This window comes from Electrophorus electricus, chromosome 8, assembly GCF_041902795.1.
Source record: "Electrophorus electricus isolate QZ-2024a chromosome 8, ASM4190279v1, whole genome shotgun sequence".
NCBI classification, from domain to species: Eukaryota; Metazoa; Chordata; class Actinopteri; order Gymnotiformes; family Gymnotidae; genus Electrophorus; species Electrophorus electricus.
Window position 1 is genome coordinate 6921698 of NC_137504.1, and position 17801 is coordinate 6939498.

Sequence of the window (17801 nt, forward strand, 5' to 3'; positions counted from 1 at the left end):
CGTTTCTACGTACCGTTGAGACACTGTTGGCCAATCCATCGCGGTTTTTGTTTCTTTTCCCATGGAAAAACGTCTCTTCCAGTATGGACCTCCTACTGGGTCACTCCCATAGCTCACGTACTTTTTCTTCTTTGCGACAGACTGGTCTAGACTCTTGTTATAATTATGCCTTCCACGCTGTACGAGAGAAGAGGAACATTTTGGCGGTGTGGTAGTTGTAAGACTTTTTTACTCGTTTGAATTTGTGCTTGTCAGTTTGCTTTGGCTATAGAACAGGATGTTATTATTGGTTTATGTAAATCTTCTTTAATTGGTTATTTTTACTGTAAGTGGACGGAGCTTGTCTGACCGAATACATTAATTTTTAGTTGTTCTTGCTAATGAAGACAACCCTACAATAGGAATTAAGCGTATGAACAAAAATAGCTCGATCGTTCTTGCGCTCTCTAGTTGTAGTTTTATCGATTACGGAACATATCCACGAGAAATGGTCTACTATACATATATTCATTTGTTTAATTTACTTTATATATCAGTGATTATCCATTTTGCCTCGAAAACATGTTCAGATAACCTTCGTGTATCCGTGTATTCTTGGTTTGTGAGCAACCTGCCACCCCCTAAACGGTTTGACTCTTGTATGACTGTGAATCCACCTCCAAGTGTTAATCAGTTCTGAAAGAAGTGCCTTTAAAAACTGTAGTTGATATTTCGTTAACGCTAAATATTTTTTTTTATAATTGTTTTAAAGAACGTTAAAACTTGGAATAACCGTTTCCATGACATGTTCCTGTACAATGAGACACTAACTCGGGCTGGCCTGAGGCCAATATGACTGCGTTTACCCCGATTAACTTGACACATCTGTACGTGCGGTATTTAGCAGTTCACCAGCCATAGTCTTCATCATTACAACACCTTGTGTTTCTCCAGCAGACTTCTGATACGGTCAGACCTATGTAAGTAATTTAGTTCCCTTGTCTTATGATGGCCTCTGTGCATTTCTGCCTTCTATGTGCATTGCTGTCGTTGCCGATAGCTCAAGGAAACCTAGATGGTGAGTCTTAAACAGTACTTCAGTGTACTGTTTGAAAACATTTTAAACTTGAATTACAAAATTTCTACATTTCTCTATATTTGATTTGCATGTTTAGTTTTGTAAACACAGAATAAAGGCCAGTTTGACATTGTTTGTGGAATACTGTTCGCAGGGCACCCATTATCTGTCCCAGAGATAGTAAGAATATATAAAGGTGAAAGTGATACAAATAACTTTGGTGTTTGGAAGATGAACATTGAATGGAGAGATAATTTCAGCAACAGCAACAAACCAGAGAATGTTGCCTATGACATGGAGATCTTCCATACTGAGCAAATGACACTTGTTCATAATGTAAGTAGCTGTTGATCTGTTAGGGTTTTTTTTTCTTATTGCACTGAAGTGTTAGCAGTTGCCAACCAGCTACTTAGCCACTAGTGGCGATTAAAGTAGACACAGATTTCTCTTGTCTGATAAAACCACATATTTTTTCCTATGACATGCTTGAATTAGGAGACAATAGAAGTGAAAACAAATCTCACAACTACTTATCAGTGGAGCTGGACCTCACCCATACCACTTCAGTGTACCTCACATTCAGTCAGACTGCGATTCAGAGACCACAGTCACACCAGTGATTGGACACCACTGTACACTTTAAAGGGTGAATATTCTTTTCTGACCTTAGAGCTGAGAGACAAATATATAAATACTTGAATAAGTATTACCACAGTCATACCAGTGATTGGAAAACATAATACTCTAAATAGTGAATATTATTTTGTGACCTTGGAGCAAAATGAAACAAATATATAAAAACTTGAATGGCAGTTATGTAGGAAGATTGAAGCTGCTATTAGAACTAAATATGATATTTGACTATCTGACAGTGTAGCTTTGTAGTCTAGGCTTAATCGTTATAAAATGAACTACTGTCTTTGCGTGCATGTTTTTGAATAAAATGAGCGATATAAATGGGCCTTTTTCCTATCACCCTACAGGAGAAGATACACATGAGATGAAAAGGAGTACAGTTTATCCTAAGAATCATGTTGTTCTGGTTAATGACAGCATTATATTCTGCTGTATCTTGACACCAGAGAGTGCCAGAGACTTCAATTCCACCAATTTCACATTCCAGATCAGCAACCACACATATGCTACAAAGCCTATTCAGTATTTGTCCTCCTCTCCATCGTATGGTTTTGATATAACATGTGATGGTACAGGCGCCACAGTTTATACTGGCTGTAAGTGTAAATGTTTTTAAGCTCCCACTTATTTTCTTTTTTAGCAAGTCTGATGTATTAGAATGCCATCTTAATATATGCTAGTGTATTACTATACTATCTATTATCTTGTTCTGGTTCATGGATTCACATTGGCATTTCCCCAACAGTAAACCATTTTGTGGGTATGATGGACAGTCTCAGCCACTGTTTGGGTTTTTCTGCAATCTCTGCACTGTGCTTACATGTTTAGTCATTGTCATCAACTGAATTGTCTATGTATAACTGAAAATTGCCCTCAACTGGCACAATGCTGGATAGAATCCATGGAGCAAAACCAAGTAAAGGCTTGCTAGATAAGATTAACGTTCTGTAATTATCAGATTGGTTTGTTGAGAAATATTTTCTGAGTGGTGTTCTTAAACTCTGAATGTGATTGGCTGCTATAGATGCTCCTGATATAAAGCACTTTACGTGTGAGACTCGAGATCTCAGTTCTGTGGAGTGTCACTGGAGTCTTAGCCGATCAACGGGTCTTTCATTCAGTGTCAAATGCATAAAGTATTCAATCAATGGAAGGTACTGATTCCAACACTATTCATCAATGTTTAAGAGAATGGAAAGACCACTATACATAATATTTGATAACCTATTCCATCTTTGCTGTAAATCATGCATAGTACTTTGTGACTTCTTATCCACCCTTGATTTGTCTCACTCAGGAATTGTTCAGGAACTGATATGTGTTCAAAAATTAGCACATGTGTTCTGACTGATGGCATAGACAAGGGTGTGGTTAATTGGACACTGACTGCCAAAAATATCCTTGGCAAGAAGATAGTCAGTGATGTAGCTGACCCAAATCACAGAGGTAAAGTGCAACATTTATATTGTGCTCATATATACTCATATGATCATATATACTCATGATCCTATGATCATATACTTCAACGATGATGACTGTCAAAGCTGTTCTTTCTGTATTTTAAACAAAATACTATATGTTTCTTTGTAGTACGGCTAAAAGCACCCGTGCTTAAGAATCCCATTTTGGTTTATGCAAGGAATGCTACTCTTGAATGGGAATGGAATGAAATGCTGAAATACAATTCCTTTCCATTGACCTGCCAAGTGGAGGTCAATGGTCACACTGTTAAGGTAGGTATCATGAAGTGCCTTTAATTCATTATACTTTTTTGCATCTTGAAAAGATTGAAAATTAGATGTTCAACATTGTGGTGGTTATTTAATTAACAGACCACTAGCTATGTTTTTTATGACAATTGTTGTAATGAAGCTTTAAGTATTTTAAATATCGATAACATTTCCAATAAAGGGAACATTTAATGGAACCAGCCTCAAGTCATTGGTTTTAGCAGACCTGCAGCCTTTTACTGAATACACAGCCCGTGTGCGTTGTGGCTCTTTGGAGCATTTTTATAAATGGGGTGATTGGAGTAACCCTACTACATTTTACACCAAAGATGACAGTAAGTATAAAACCATTTATAAAACATTTTTAGAAATACATGATTGCATAATTATAGAAGGCAGCCATAATATAACCTAAGAATTATATTCGTGATTTTATTGACACAGAACATCCCTTTCTTGTTGCATATCATTGTCATTAAACACCTGTTAAACATTTGAGTAAAATGTAAAATTACATTACATTAAGTAAAATGACATCTTATGATTTTTCTTCTTCACTGCTGCCACAATATCATTAACAGATTACATCATTCTCGTTGTTTTTTTACATACTTATTTTTTATAACTACGGGTTTACAATGACAAAATATCCTTCTTTCAAAACAAATAGAAAAAGAATTCTTGATAGTACCAAAAATTACAATATGATTTACTTTATGATGCCTGAAAATAATCACTAACAATTACAAAATATAGACAACATGCCGTCAAACCCAACATGAAATCACTCTTCAATCAAGAGTCAAATAAAATGGTCCGTTGTTTAATGATAAAAATTTTAAGTGCAAACTGTTTCCCCTCAGTTCCAAAACCCATAGATGTGTGGGTAGAAGTTCTTGAAACACAGATCTGTGTTATGTGGAAAGTAGGTGTGCATGAAATTAGATTTTCATACTTTGATTTGGCTTTTAACAAAGCCAAACAATGATCTTTTGTTATTACTGTTTCACAGAATCTTACTATGAGTCAGAGTCATGGAATTATTACAGGATATGAGCTGATTTTGGGCAGTTCTAAAAATGGGAGCAAAAAGCACATCAACAAGTCTGCAAATGAGCACTACCATAAATATGAACCAAGGATTGCAGATGGAAACCATTTTATCTCCATTTCTGCTAAAAACTCTGCTGGTGTTTCTCCTCCCTCCAGTGTCACCATTCCTAGCCTGGGGTCAGGTGAGAACACAGGGTAAAAAACATTACAAAGGCCTCTGTAGCCTTGCTTTGAGTTTAATAAATGGGCCAACAGCATATATGTCATTTTCTTCACAGACAGTGATATTAAGACCACTGCCATCAATGAGACTCAACCCCATGGTGGTTTTTATATGTTTTGGGAGCCAAGTGCTATTGCCACCTGTGGCTATGTGGTAGCCTGGGTTCCAACCTTCAGGGCAGAACTATGTCCTGTAAAATGGATGAAGATCCCTTCTGGTGTCTCAAATGCCAGTATTTACTCAGGTAAATTGCAAAAAAAGTAAGGAAAACAATCCTCATCACTAGTAACTAGGATTCCTTATAGTCTTTAAATAGTGATTTACTTAGATAATGATTTCTGCTTGTAATGCATGATTATGTGCAGTACATAATTGCATAATATATGATACATTGTCATTAAAAATTAATATATCAATAATTTATCAATTTAATTTATGGATAATAAATTAAAAAGCCAATAATACATATGCAATAATTAGTAATTAAATATTAATGTCACTACTGACAAATGTATCCTCCTGTAGTCACTGAAGTCATGTTATCCTATGTAGCCATGTTTTTAACTCATATCCATGTTATGAGTGCAGATTTTGAAAAGGGGAAGAGATACATTATATCAGTTTATGCCTGCACTTCAGGAGCCGCACAACTGCTGCACACGAGAGAAGGGTACATGAAGGAACTACGTAAGCACCCTATATTCCCTTTGAAGAACTTTGAAGAAAGCTTAAAGGAAGCTTCTATGGATAAAACACAGTGTGGCCTGTTTGTGAGTGTATGAAATAGAAACCAGGCTTATTTAGACTTATGTGTTTGAATCTATTACTTTCAAAGCCTTAGTAATGAGATCTGGATGAGTACTAGGATTCTGAGAATATCTTTGCACAAACTATATGTATGAGCGGTAAATACGGTCGGTTTTAAATTCCCCTAAATGTTGTCATAATAATTTCTACTTCATTCAAGAATAAAAATGCAGACTTGAAAATTAGTTGAAGATAATTATTTATTGCAGGTCAACATTAAGAAGTATTATTGAGGTATCCTCTGAAGAATGTTTGACAATTACACAATGTAATTGTAATCACCCACCTTCTTTTATGTACTAGGGTTTGATATCTCCACCATTATATCCAAAGCATACGTTATTCAATATATGCAAATTGACATCCAATAATGTGCAAGTTACCTATTATTATGCAAGCTGAGACTTGACACCTTTATATCCCATTGGAAGAATTTGCTTTTTTAAACAAAGATGATTTTAACTCCACCAAACACCTGCAAGAGAATGTAATTCTTCTGTACCGCTCTGTCCTTGGTGATAACATAATGAACTATGCTTAGCCACAGAACTCTCAAAGAGGCTTTCAATTCTTATAAAACAAACAAAAAAAGATCTTTCCCAGAACTAAAGAAGTTATTTCTCATGGAAACAGTCCAGTGATCTGCCTTATGCTTGCACAGAGGCCTTGAAACCACCTGCATCAAAGCCTCTGCTTTGCACCTAGAGACCCAGAAGACCCACTATTCTCTGTCCCAATTCCTAGGTTTTACCACAGGGCTTCTTAATCAATGCCCAGACCTACAAATATACTTTTTATTACCTCAATACAGTGACATCTTGGCAGTATGTTACTCTATATTTTTGTACTGCTCTTCTTGTCTTGTGTAGATGCCCCCATTGTGTACTCTTGTTGTGTGTCCTGGCTCTTCTTTTTTAGCTCCATCGGGGCGTGTTCAGAATCTAAGAGCTGAGCAGCAAGGTTCAACCCTTGTGCTGTCATGGGATGAAGTACCCAAAGAGGAGCAAAGAGGCTTCATACAAGGCTATACTATATTCTACAAGCTTTCCAACAAAGACAAAAACATAGATGAAGTAAAAGGTTAGTTTGCCTCTTACAACTACTTGTTTAAAGCAGGATTTTAATGTGAAGAACAAACATCGGGAAGAAATATTTGACTTGTAATTGGAAGGTTGCCAGTTCAAGCCCCACCACCGCCAAGTTGACACTGTTGAGCCTCTGAGCAAGGTCCTTAACCCTCAATTGCTCAAGTTGTATTCAGTCATAACTGTTAGTCGCTTTGGATAAAAGCGTCAGCTAAATACCATAAATGTAAATGTAAGACAAAAGGATGAGGAGGTATGCAAGCATACCGGTCCAGTTCTACCAGAGGCTAAAATACCTCTGCCTCGGTATGATACATTGACACCAAGTTCTGTGGAATCTAGAGAAGGAGCTCAGTTAAAAGTGCACTTTGTATGTATTTAAGTGGAGGCTCAAGAGAAGGCATTTGATTGCTCTATCCCTCTTCCTTAGACTAAACAAAACTCAGTAACAGCAGATCATACCGAGGCACCTCCACACTTTTCTCTCCACCAGGATCATATTTTGTTTTTTGCAAGGTGCACACAATATATATACACAAAAAGGCAAAACATTACAAATTGTGTCATATTTTATTCCACTCAGAGCTATCAATTCAAGACCCCAGTGCTCGAAAATGTAAGCTTAATCTTCCTCCTGGTACATACATATTCAAAGTGATGGCCTTCACATCTGCAGGAAGAGGTGCTGAATCTGAAATTACTCAGTCTGTGGACCACAGAGTAGGTGTGCTGAAATGTTTACTTTAATAGATAGTACATTATCTCATAAGTGCCATGTAAAGCATAAGTGAGGGATGATGGTAACATAATAAAGACCATGTGAAAAGTAACTTCTCTCATTTCTGCAGTTGACCGGATGATTATCAGCATTGTCACAGATTTGCTTATATCAGCAAGTATCTTTATCACCATCACAGTCCTTTGTTACATAAAAAGAGAATGGTATGAAATATTTTACATTTATTTTAACTCTACTGCCATCTTCCCTAGTTGACTGAATTCTTGAGCTAAAAACCTAAATGAAACAAGATTTTGATGTTTTGTTACTGGGGTTGAATTAGTTGAGGAAAAGCTATGTTGTTGACCACTTGTAGTCTAGGTGTAATTTTTGGCCCAGTCCATAGCTTTGTCATAACCTCCATTGTTAAGTTGACCCCTCTTCATTTATTGCCTCTCTACAACTGTCAGTGTCCATTACTGAAGCTCTTATTTCATTACGGTTTCATTATTGTAATACCCTTTTATTTAGTCTCCCTTCAGAATGTTGTGATTAGGGTTCTTACTCACACTAAGAGATCCCAAGAATTCTTTCAAAGTTATTTTTTTGTATACAATATAAAATTCTACTTATTACTTTTAAAGCTCTAAGAGTCTCATATTTGTTTAATATTATTAATGTGAAGCAATGTTGAGCTATATAAATGTAAAACGAAACATGTTATATAAATTTATATTGATGAAAAACTGATGATCTATTACCATTAATAAATTCAACAGGTTGAAGTCAGCACTGTATCCAGACATTCCTAAACCAAGGCTTTCAGAAGCATGGCTTACAAAGGTGAGCCCTCAGTGACTGTCCACAACTGACAAAACAAATACTGTATGTTTATGGCTTGTTATTCTGTATGTTTATAGTGAATTATCAATATCCATGACTCACTTCCACCAGTTCATTAGTTAATGCATTGTAATCTTTTATTTGTAGATTCCCCAGTGCCCTCTGTTTGATACGATGTTGACTGCAGAAAGTGAGGTGCTTTTGATTACAAAACCAGAACCTTATCTCCAAGTTATGCCAGAGGGCATGAAGGCCCATGAAATCAGTCAGAACTCCCAAGACCTACCACAGCCTGAGAGCTGTAGGAATGCTTTGGAGTCTCAAACCATCCCTTCACTTATCACCAGCCTCTCCTATATAGAGCTCCCATGTCCAGCAATCGATAATCCTACATATAGCCTGACTATGACTCTTCCAACTGATGCTATTCAGGTATCAGATTACAGACCTCAAATGCAAAATGCCAGTGGCCAGACACAACCCTGTGTGGTCAGATCTGCCCATATGGACTCTGTGGGCTATCAGCCCCAGTCAGTAGCACATTTCACCAGCTTACCATTTAATTCTGTCATTTGAGTGTCTGCTTCACAGTAAAATTAATTAGTCCTTAGAGTTACAACTACCTTCTGACTAGCTTCCAGGTGATTACAGTAAATGAGTGCTAAAAATCTTCTTTTGTGACAATAAATTGTTTTTTCTTTTGTAAAATATTGTTTAAATGTAAATCTATATAAATGTATTTGTGCACGCTAAAAGCGAAAATGTGAACAATCTGCTTTAATGTATTGTACGTTACTTTTTACTTTAGTGTTTCAAAATGACATATGCAAAGTAAATAAATCTCATTTAAGGATGGTATATTCGAACAGTGTGATTGTTTACTGGCCGTTGTTTGGCTAGATATCATCTCAACACTATCCTTTTGTGACTATGCCCCTCCTCTCCAAGGATAACGAAATTTAAGGGCGGTCGAGGGTGTAACCAAGAGGAATGTGTTGCATTTGATTGACAAGTAGATTAGGGAATCAAAGTCCCCCATCTTGAGTCTTTGACCAGTCGTTTATCAATACATCCAGTTTGGGGGCGGATTTTATAAATTCCCGGTTGTTGAGCCGCTGTTTTCGATTGTTTCTTGCAACTGACAGTGAAGTTGGTGGTTAGCTAAAATCTCTAAATTAGACTCTCTTATGTGGCGTTTGCTTTTATTTGCTTCTGCGTCTCGGTGTCCTTATTTTTGTTTTAATCGCAACCTTCAAATGTAGCTAGCGTTTAATTTAGACAGTTCCTGATAAACCACCTCATTTTTGACGGGTATGTGCTAGCTAGCCCTAGCGAATTTGGTTTTGCAAAGTTAACGCCGTGCTAGATGACTACTTAGCAAGCTAGTGTTCACTCAATACTATCCACTTCACTAGCGATTAGATAGCTAGCTATTTGGTCACAAGACTGCTATAGCTGCGTAATTCGCTGGTCCTCATAAATCAGAAAAACTAATTCCTATTGCTGATCTGTCTAGCAGTCTCACAATGTTGTCTAGCAAGCAAACATTAGTTTCAATAGCTAGCTAACGCGAACTGCTTGTGAATACTATCTAGATAGCTTAGTGTGCAAACTTTTCGCATCTCAAGCTAGTCAAGAAGCACTTGGCTGGAAGGCAACGAGAAATCCTTTAAACATCGTAATTTGCTAACTATCTTACGCTAGTTATCCTAGCTAACTAAAACGATATAATCAAAGGTTTTAAAAGGAGTGCAAGTAAAATAAAGCGACTTGGTTAAATCGGGTAGTTGTCCTGGTTTTATTGGTTGTCAATAGCCATCTTATTTAACGTAACGTTACTCTTGTAACCTATGAACAAGCCAGAACTTACCTGCTTTGTTTTACTTTGGATCTGTATCTTAGCTAGATGTGCTAGCTAGCTAGCCAGCGAACCAAACCGCTAGCTAAGTGATTTAAGTAGCTAGTGGTTCAAACCTTGTGTCTCCGAGTTAAGCTACATTAGTGACTTTTACCTATATAAAACTAAAAACGTTATTAGCCTTAAACTACGATGTTTCTCAGGTTACTGGAATTACTCCAATAAGCCATGGAGGTTGGCGTATTTGTACAAGAAGAACTAAAATTTCGTGGAGCTGAATTTGTTGTGAAGGTGGAAGTGCAAGATCGATTACTTATAGTAGAAATTTCTGATGTCATGACGGCGGACCAGTGGAAAGGAGAGTTTGATCATGCTTGTGAGTGTGCATTTATCCAAAATAAACATTTGAGATCTGATTCATCTGCACTCCCTAATTTGTGGTACTATTCTTTAGACATTGAAGATCTTACCCGTAAAACTGGAAATTTCAAACAGTTCCCTATATTCTGCAGCATGCTCCAGTCTGCAGTGAGTAAGGTAGGTTTGACTGATGTAATAACTCAGAGATCACTCTCACAAATGTTTTGTGTTTGAAAATGATTTTTATATGAATTTCCTTGGGGTGGATCAGTTGTATGTTTGCATTACTAACTCTAAAGATCTTTAAAACATTAGTGTAGTGAATCAGTGACTCTGGACCTGCTAACCTACTCGGACCTGGAACTCCTGCGAAACAGGAAGGCAGGTGTAGTGGGCAGGCCTCGTGCCCAGCAACAGTCAGCTGCTCTCACTGCGAAACGCTACCTCATCCTCATCTACACGGTAGAATTTGATAGGTTAGTAATTTTTTATGGCTATCGTAAGAAAATGGTTAAAAACGCTTTTCAAATACAATTTTTTGTTCTTTGCTGATATTTTCTCTCTTCCTTCATATACTATGCTAGAATACACTATCCTCTTCCACTGCCCTATCTCGGTAAGCCTGATCCTGCAGTCCTCCAGAGGGAGATCAGGGCTCTAAGGGCTGAACTTAATGCTTTGGGGATACGAGGAGACCACACAGCAGATCAAGAAATTCGGAGACTCCGTGTAGAGTCAGTTCTCTTTTTAACCGTATAGCAAGACCTGGGTTTTTGCTGTTTTATTTCCTATTCACCCAATACTTGTCAGTGTTGACACCCAAATACAGTCGGGCATAGAATTTAGACAAGATCAGAAGGTTTATTTGACTGATGATCAATCATCTCTTAATAGCCATTTGTGATTAAACTTGCATTAGGTTGGCTGTGGTCAGGGAGGAGAAGGATGCTCTGGCCAAGGCTTTGGAGAGGCTGCAGCTGGTTGGACCAAGCTCAACCCCTGGTACTCTTGGACTCAGAGAAGCAGTGCGAAGCCTGGAAGAGCAGCTGCTGAGGGAGAGAGCAAAAAGCCAGCGTTCAGCCAGTAAGAGGGGACAAGAGCAGCACCACCTTATGGAGCAGGTGAGTCCCAACTGTTTCTCAGCAATTCTTACCATTAATTATTACCCTTTTTACTGCTGAGAAACAGTATGGTTCCTAACCTTTATGGTAGTTTCTCACAGATGTGTTAATATATCTCTCACCAGTTAGAAGAACTTCAGGCCTCCGAGAGAGCTCTTCGGATACGTGTAAAGAGTCTGACTACTGAGTTAGCAGTGTTGCGCCGGGGGTAAGCAGTTTGCACTTTTCCAACTGCTCTGTGATAGTTTCAATTACAGCTAACCTTCTTAATTCATGTTTGCAGAAGGATGACTCCAGTTTTGTCAGGCCGGAGTGGGTCCAGGGGTGAAGGAAAATTTCACCGGTCAACCTCCAGAGAGCACAGTTTGACCCGAGTGGGAATGAGAGCTCGCTCAGGGTCCAGAGAGAGGGTGGAGGACAGGAGTAGGAGGTCAGAAGAGAGAGGAAGAAGGTCAGGTTCCTCAGGAACACAGAACTACATTTCAAGACCTTCACCATCTCCACTAGGTATGTTCTACATGATTCATTAGACATTTATTAGACAGTTTTTCTTCTTCTTCCTTATCTTTTTTTGCAAATATAACTGAAAATGTTCTGGTAATAGTACATGGAAAATGAAATAAACTGATGGAATGAGTGCTTTAATTTATAGTTGTATTATGTTGATAGTTACAGCATTGATTATCTCAGAATTTTCCTGGAATGAGGATGGTGTGGTGGAAAAAGAAATTTGCCATGATGTAAAGCATTATACTTCATCTGTGAATAAAGTTGATATGGACAATTATGTATGAACAAATCCCACTGCTAAAGTAAATGGGCAGTTTTTCCAGTTCTAAGTTCTAAATTTTAAATAAAATAAATGAATAAAAATTCCCAAAACAAGCAAATGTGTATAGGCCTGTCACAACATCATATATCCAGTGTATTTGCCTAATGTGATGTTTATGGGTGGCAAGCTTCAGGATGTCATTAGAAAGTGAAAGAAAGTACTGAAAAATATTGTTTGAGATTCAATAACATAAACTCCATTGCGCTTTCTAGGCTAGACCAGATTTTCTTAAAGTTGGGTGTTTTCTTTTACTCCAAGACTGCTCTAGTACCACTGACATGTGACAATGGCCCATAATGAAGTTGCACCATACCTTTTTACAGGCTTGGAGTTCGCTAGGTACTTTCACACACACTATGAAAATGATCAAAAAACCAAGGTCCTAATTAAAACTCCTATCATTGAACACAAATACGGCGAGGCTATTGCTATCATAAAGGATTTGTTATGGAATCCAAAAATATAAGTGTCTAGAAAACATGACGGTTTTCCATCTACAGGGACATGTTCCTATACAATGTACAGTAGGCTAAACAGTTATTTTAGATTTTAAAAAAAGGTTTTCAGCCTGCTACTAGTTTTCCTTCAGTTCAGTAAAATGACAGTAAAAAGTCTTGTTTATTCCATTTTGTTAAGCTAAGAACTCATATTTTTAATACATATTTAAAAGAATTATTAAAAAGCTTTTTTTTTTTTTGGCTTGAACGGGGAGGAAGGAGTGGGAAATGGAGACAGTGGAATAGTTGGAGTGGAGGGACTGCTGAGTGCATGGAACAAGGAGCAGGAATAAGAAAAGTTGGAGTGGAGTGATGGCAGAATGCTTTGCGTGAGGAGCAGTGTTTTCCGTTGTTCCGCTCACATACTCTGGAATGCACAAGTACTTTAAATGGACAGAAATGCATACATTGGAGTTACTAATAACCTTAATGATTTTTGTTCATCTAATTGTTTTAAGCATCTTGTGATTATGTGAACAAAGGTCAGCTATAAAATCAGTAAAGAAGGGCAGTTGTCTCAGATTTGAACTCTTGCATGTTATCTTTCATTAGGTTCTCAAGGACCACGGTTTGACCCAACAGCATATATTCAAGAGAGACAACGGCGCCAAAAAGAGGCAGAACTTAAGAAGTAAGAATATATTTTCTTTGAACTTGTTTATGTATGTGCTGTAAGCTTTGTTTGAAGCTGTTAGTTGTTTTCATTTAGTGTCATCAAATGACCATTCAACCAGCCATTAGTCTTATATATCACTATGAGGTGTGTGTGTATGTGTGCGTGTGAATACATGTATTGTATGATATATATATATAAAAATATAAAAAGATTCCCCACTTACCCTCATCCGGGTGATCTTTATCCTTCAAGTTTGGGTCCTCTACCAGAGGCCTTGGTGTTTGAGGGTCCTGCATAGTATCTTAGCTGTTCCCAGGACTGCACTCTTCTGGATGGAAATCTCAGATGTTGTTCCTGGACTCTGCTGGAGCCATTCTCCTTGTTTGGGGGTCACAGCCCTTTGTGCTCTAATTACTACTGGAACCACTATTGCTTTCACCTTCCACATCTTTTTCAGCTCTTCTCCCAGCCCTTGGTTTTTCTCAAGCTTCTTTGTTCCTGGTGTTGCTATCGCCTGGGATCACTACAGCCCCCTTCTGCTGTTTGTCCACCAATACTATGTCCAGTATTACCATTTTCTCTGTCTGTATCTGGAAGTCCCACTGGGTCTTAGCATGGTCCACCACCTTTGGGGGTATATCCAACATTGGCCTTGGAACTTCCAGCCTGTACTCGACACAATTGTTGCTGTATACTATGCCAGCCACTTGGTTATGGCATTCCATGTACGCTCTTCCTGCTAGCATCTTGCATCCAGCTGTTATGTGCGGGATTGTCTAAGGGGCATGATTGCACAGCCTGCATGTCTTTGATGTTTTTGTCTCGACCGACTGTAGGTGATTAATATGTCCTAGTATTATTACAGACAATATGATATTGTCTGTAATGTCCTACAGATGAGACAAAAACACCAAAGACATGCCTGTCAAGAATGAGATAGATGATTATTCAAATAATGGCTGTGGTACTGTAGCATGCAAGTACTCTGTGCTACATGTAAATTTAACACAGCCACTAAAATAGCAGGCACAAAAGGATCAGTTGTCATCACCCATTCCTCCTCATGCATCACTGTGGGAGTTGTCTACTGTATTACTTGTAAGAAATGTAATCAGTTTTATATTGGAGAAACCAATATTGGTTTGTTGAACACTTTTGGACCATCAGAATTAAGGATTTGTTGTTTCCAGTGGCAAGGCATTTTAATACAAATGGACAATGCATTAATGACACATGTTGACATGACATATAAAATAACACAAAAATCAATTTCTTCATTAGCCAACGGAAAGTCAGGAGGGACATGCTGGCATCACCAGCTATGAATGAACGAGGGCGGTCACGGTCCCGAGTGCCTATTACTCATCTTACTAGAGCGGGAAGTGTAGGCCGGGGTAGGAGTGTATCTGTGGAGAGCAGAAGGAGTCACCACTCTTCTGAAAGCTCGTTGGCTGAGTTTGAAGAGCTTGCTAAGCCCCTGAACAGCAGGTGAGTCACTATACTCTAGACAGCATCCAATAACTATGAACTGCTGTATAATCCAAGATTGAAAATTATTTGATAGAACAGATATCATCAATCAAGTTATCTACATTCGACGTTTTTCATTACATTACCAAGAGTGCTTGTGCAAGTGGCAAAACATCCGGGACTCAGGCAATGCGCTGTATGAGAAACTAAAAAGTTACTTTCACCCTGTGTCCAACTTGGATTCTACAGTCCTGTAACTCATCAGGGATTAAGAGACTCCATCAGTTATTGTCTTTGTTGTAAATTCAAAGCATGGTTCTTGGGTTTTAGGTCATGTCTTTTTAAAATGTATTTACTTATGTATTTATTTTTACAGAAGCAGAAAAATATCTTATAATGGTCCAAAAATGGTGAGTTGCTGTGCTGTTTTAAGGAGTTCCTATGATTCCAATGTAAAATATTGATCCCATCTAAAAGTAGTTTTCATAGTCAAAAAAAACACCCACAGAAATATAATTTCTAAAGATTGCAGATTGTTGCAGTTCAGATTATTGTACTTCATTGTCAAAATAGGAAATATTTTCCTTCACAGACAAGAGGGAAACACTTTAACAAAAAGCCAATGTGTAGCACTCCAACACAAAGAATGAGAGGTAGGTAGACTAGCAATAGTTGTGCAGAAAGTACCCGATACTATTATGCTGTATTGAAGCATGGTTTGTTTTTTTTGTTTTGTTTTGTTTTGTTTTCTTCTTTCCCTCTGCCAGAGAACTCCATGGACACTGGAGCTGATCTGTCAGAAATTGATGCTCGTCTCCAGGCCCTGCAAGAGTACATGAAGGATCTGGATACAGGACACTAATGTTGCCAAATGAACAGCAAACATTTGGTGTTATTGCATATACTTGTACTGATACATATCAGCACAATTATTTGTTTTTCCTTCCACTGTTTCAGTGGGTGCTCACTGCTCACAAATGCTAAAACCTCAAGAGACATACTGTTTCATGCTATAAATGTTAGGCCCTTCCTAATTTGTAGAACATGGACTTTGCAATGTGACAGACATCATTTTTGAAGGACCCAAGAGTATCCTAGACCTGAGAGACTGATGTTTATATGCTGTGTGTATGTGACAGTCAGTTACTTTTAGACAGATTTTTATATATATTGTAACTCAGTTTTAATCACTCTTACAAATGGGTCTTGTGTTTGAAAATTATTTTTATATGAATTTTTCCTTCCTTTTAAATATGTCTTCCATTTATTTAACCATTTTTCTACAATTATGCACTATTATGGTGCCATCACTTGCTGTTATATACTTTGTGTCGGGGGTTTATTTGTTCAGTTGCTTTTAAGACTCACTTGGGAACATGACATGAGACTTGCATATATATCACATGTGGTCTTGCTTGTATACATATTTTTATTTGTGGCAGCTATGGTTTGAATGTCTTAAAGAGGTTTTAAGGCATTAGTATTTAGCCATCTATTGCTGGCTTGCTCCTGAGCACTTGTGCCACAGTGGTTTCTATGTATGCAGTGAGATGAAACATACAGTCCAGTAACTTTCCACATCATCTTCATTGATTTGTTTTCCTGCCCAGTTTATATTGATGAAATTTTCACCTTTAGAGGAAGTTTCTGTGTTTGCAGGCACTCTTGTACAGTGTCAAGGCAGATGTGATTGATATATTTTGAGCTAGATGAGTGCTTTCATTAGATGAGGGATTTCTAGGTATTTTGTGTCTTGCAGTAGGAAACCACAGCTGGCCTAAATTTCTTAATGAACAGCATTGAGTTATTGTGACCTATCCATCTGGCAGAACAGCTGCTATCCCCTCCTCCTACCAACATGCACACAAAAGACACTAAATTCATGGCATACTGGCATGTTTAAATAGCATGCTTACATGATTTTTGTACTCTGGTATTATGAAGCATGGTGCCCTGCGTTTTAAAAGTTAATATTCAATAGATGATATTGGCATAGGTATAAAGGAGAAATTGCTGTGATGTTGATGCTTTAAAAACATCAAGGTTGCAAAACAGTTTTATTGTGTGTGTGTGTGTGTGTGTGTGAGAATTATGAGCAAAAATGAATTTTTCACAATATTCTAGTTTTTGAATTGCACCTGTCTATGTATATATACTGCTCAAAACACGTAATCACAGTATAACACCCAAGTCAATTAAACTTCTGGCATATCATTCTGTCCAGTTAGGAAATATGGGCAACTTGCTTTGCTTTTTTCACCTGCTTTGGTATAAAAGAAAGTGACAACAGGTGCACTGGAGATGTGACAGCAAAACAATCCACCAAAAGGGAATGGTTTTGCAGGTGCTGGCCATAGACAAATACTGTCTCTCTATCCTTCCTGACTCATTCTTCTCTACAGTTGTATCTTTGTGATACTTGCTGCCCATTTAGCTTGTACAGGTAGTCCAGCTCCTCCAGGAAGGCACATCCTCCCAGCGCAGCCTCAAGACAGACAAGGCTGTAGAAGAGCATTAGCCCAGAAGCAGAATTGGTATCTGCTCCTTTGCAAGGAGATGCAAGAGTAGCATGGCCAAGATGACCCCCAGCAGCCTACTAAAGTACATGTTTCTGACCAAACTGTCAGAAACAGAATCCATGAGGGCATCATGGTTCCTGTGTGATTGGAGAATCCCTAAGTATTTGTTGCTGTCCTTCATGTCTGTTATATGGCCTTGTGAAAGTTCAATTACTTCTGTCCAGACCACTTTTCCTCTTTTTACCATCAGCCAACCACACTTCTCCATACTGAATGACATTCCTATGTCCTTGCTGTCGATCCTGGCCAGGTGGGTCAGTGGGTTCCTTTTTGTCTTGCCGTACAGCAGTATATCTCCTTGGTATATACCACCCTT

The 17801-nt window shown here is 38.0% G+C and overlaps 2 protein-coding genes across 9 annotated transcripts; both read left to right on the forward strand.

Annotated features, from left to right (window-relative positions):
* Positions 1 to 75: 75 nt before the first annotated feature.
* Positions 76 to 9008, forward strand: lifrb (LIF receptor subunit alpha b). Of its 8 annotated transcripts, none has more exons than XM_027005915.3 (18): positions 76 to 217; positions 934 to 1057; positions 1212 to 1393; positions 1553 to 1703; positions 2041 to 2289; positions 2718 to 2847; positions 2991 to 3139; positions 3284 to 3426; positions 3605 to 3758; positions 4287 to 4348; positions 4436 to 4658; positions 4755 to 4943; positions 5288 to 5386; positions 6425 to 6586; positions 7175 to 7315; positions 7440 to 7533; positions 8089 to 8152; positions 8300 to 9008. In XM_027005915.3, the coding sequence occupies exons 2-18, from the start codon at positions 985 to 987 to the stop codon at positions 8726 to 8728; spliced, it is 2694 nt and encodes an 897-aa protein (XP_026861716.2). In that variant the 5' UTR covers positions 76 to 217; positions 934 to 984; the 3' UTR covers positions 8729 to 9008. The 8 variants fall into 8 exon arrangements, 7 of the variants coding, with proteins under 7 accessions (XP_026861716.2, XP_026861737.2, XP_081576103.1 ...); XM_027005936.3 differs by having other exon boundaries at positions 88 to 217; positions 1040 to 1057; XM_027005930.3 differs by having other exon boundaries at positions 146 to 206; positions 937 to 1057.
* Positions 9009 to 9223: 215 nt separating this feature from the next.
* On the forward strand, positions 9224 to 16960 carry ccdc61 (coiled-coil domain containing 61). Its single transcript, XM_027006786.3, has 12 exons — positions 9224 to 10386; positions 10465 to 10547; positions 10686 to 10846; positions 10955 to 11104; positions 11290 to 11491; positions 11617 to 11699; positions 11775 to 11998; positions 13373 to 13451; positions 14718 to 14924; positions 15283 to 15316; positions 15499 to 15559; positions 15674 to 16960. Exons 1-12 carry the CDS (start codon positions 10239 to 10241, stop codon positions 15766 to 15768), a joined length of 1527 nt encoding a protein of 508 aa, XP_026862587.3. The 5' UTR covers positions 9224 to 10238; the 3' UTR covers positions 15769 to 16960.
* Positions 16961 to 17801: the final 841 nt, after the last annotated feature.

Excerpts from the sequence above, each read along its gene's own strand:
- lifrb (XM_027005915.3), top strand. The coding sequence starts at position 985 with ATGATGGCCTCTGTGCATTTCTGCCTTCTATGTGCATTGCTGTCGTTG. Across the intron at positions 5,387-6,424 it reads AGGGTACATGAAGGAACTAC|CTCCATCGGGGCGTGTTCAG; the intron begins GTAAGCACCCTA and ends CTTCTTTTTTAG. Across the intron at positions 7,534-8,088 it reads TGTTACATAAAAAGAGAATG|GTTGAAGTCAGCACTGTATC; the intron begins GTATGAAATATT and ends TAAATTCAACAG.
- ccdc61 (XM_027006786.3), top strand. The coding sequence starts at position 10,239 with ATGGAGGTTGGCGTATTTGTACAAGAAGAACTAAAATTTCGTGGAGCT. Across the intron at positions 11,105-11,289 it reads ATTCGGAGACTCCGTGTAGA|GTTGGCTGTGGTCAGGGAGG; the intron begins GTCAGTTCTCTT and ends AACTTGCATTAG. Across the intron at positions 11,999-13,372 it reads ACCTTCACCATCTCCACTAG|GTTCTCAAGGACCACGGTTT; the intron begins GTATGTTCTACA and ends ATCTTTCATTAG.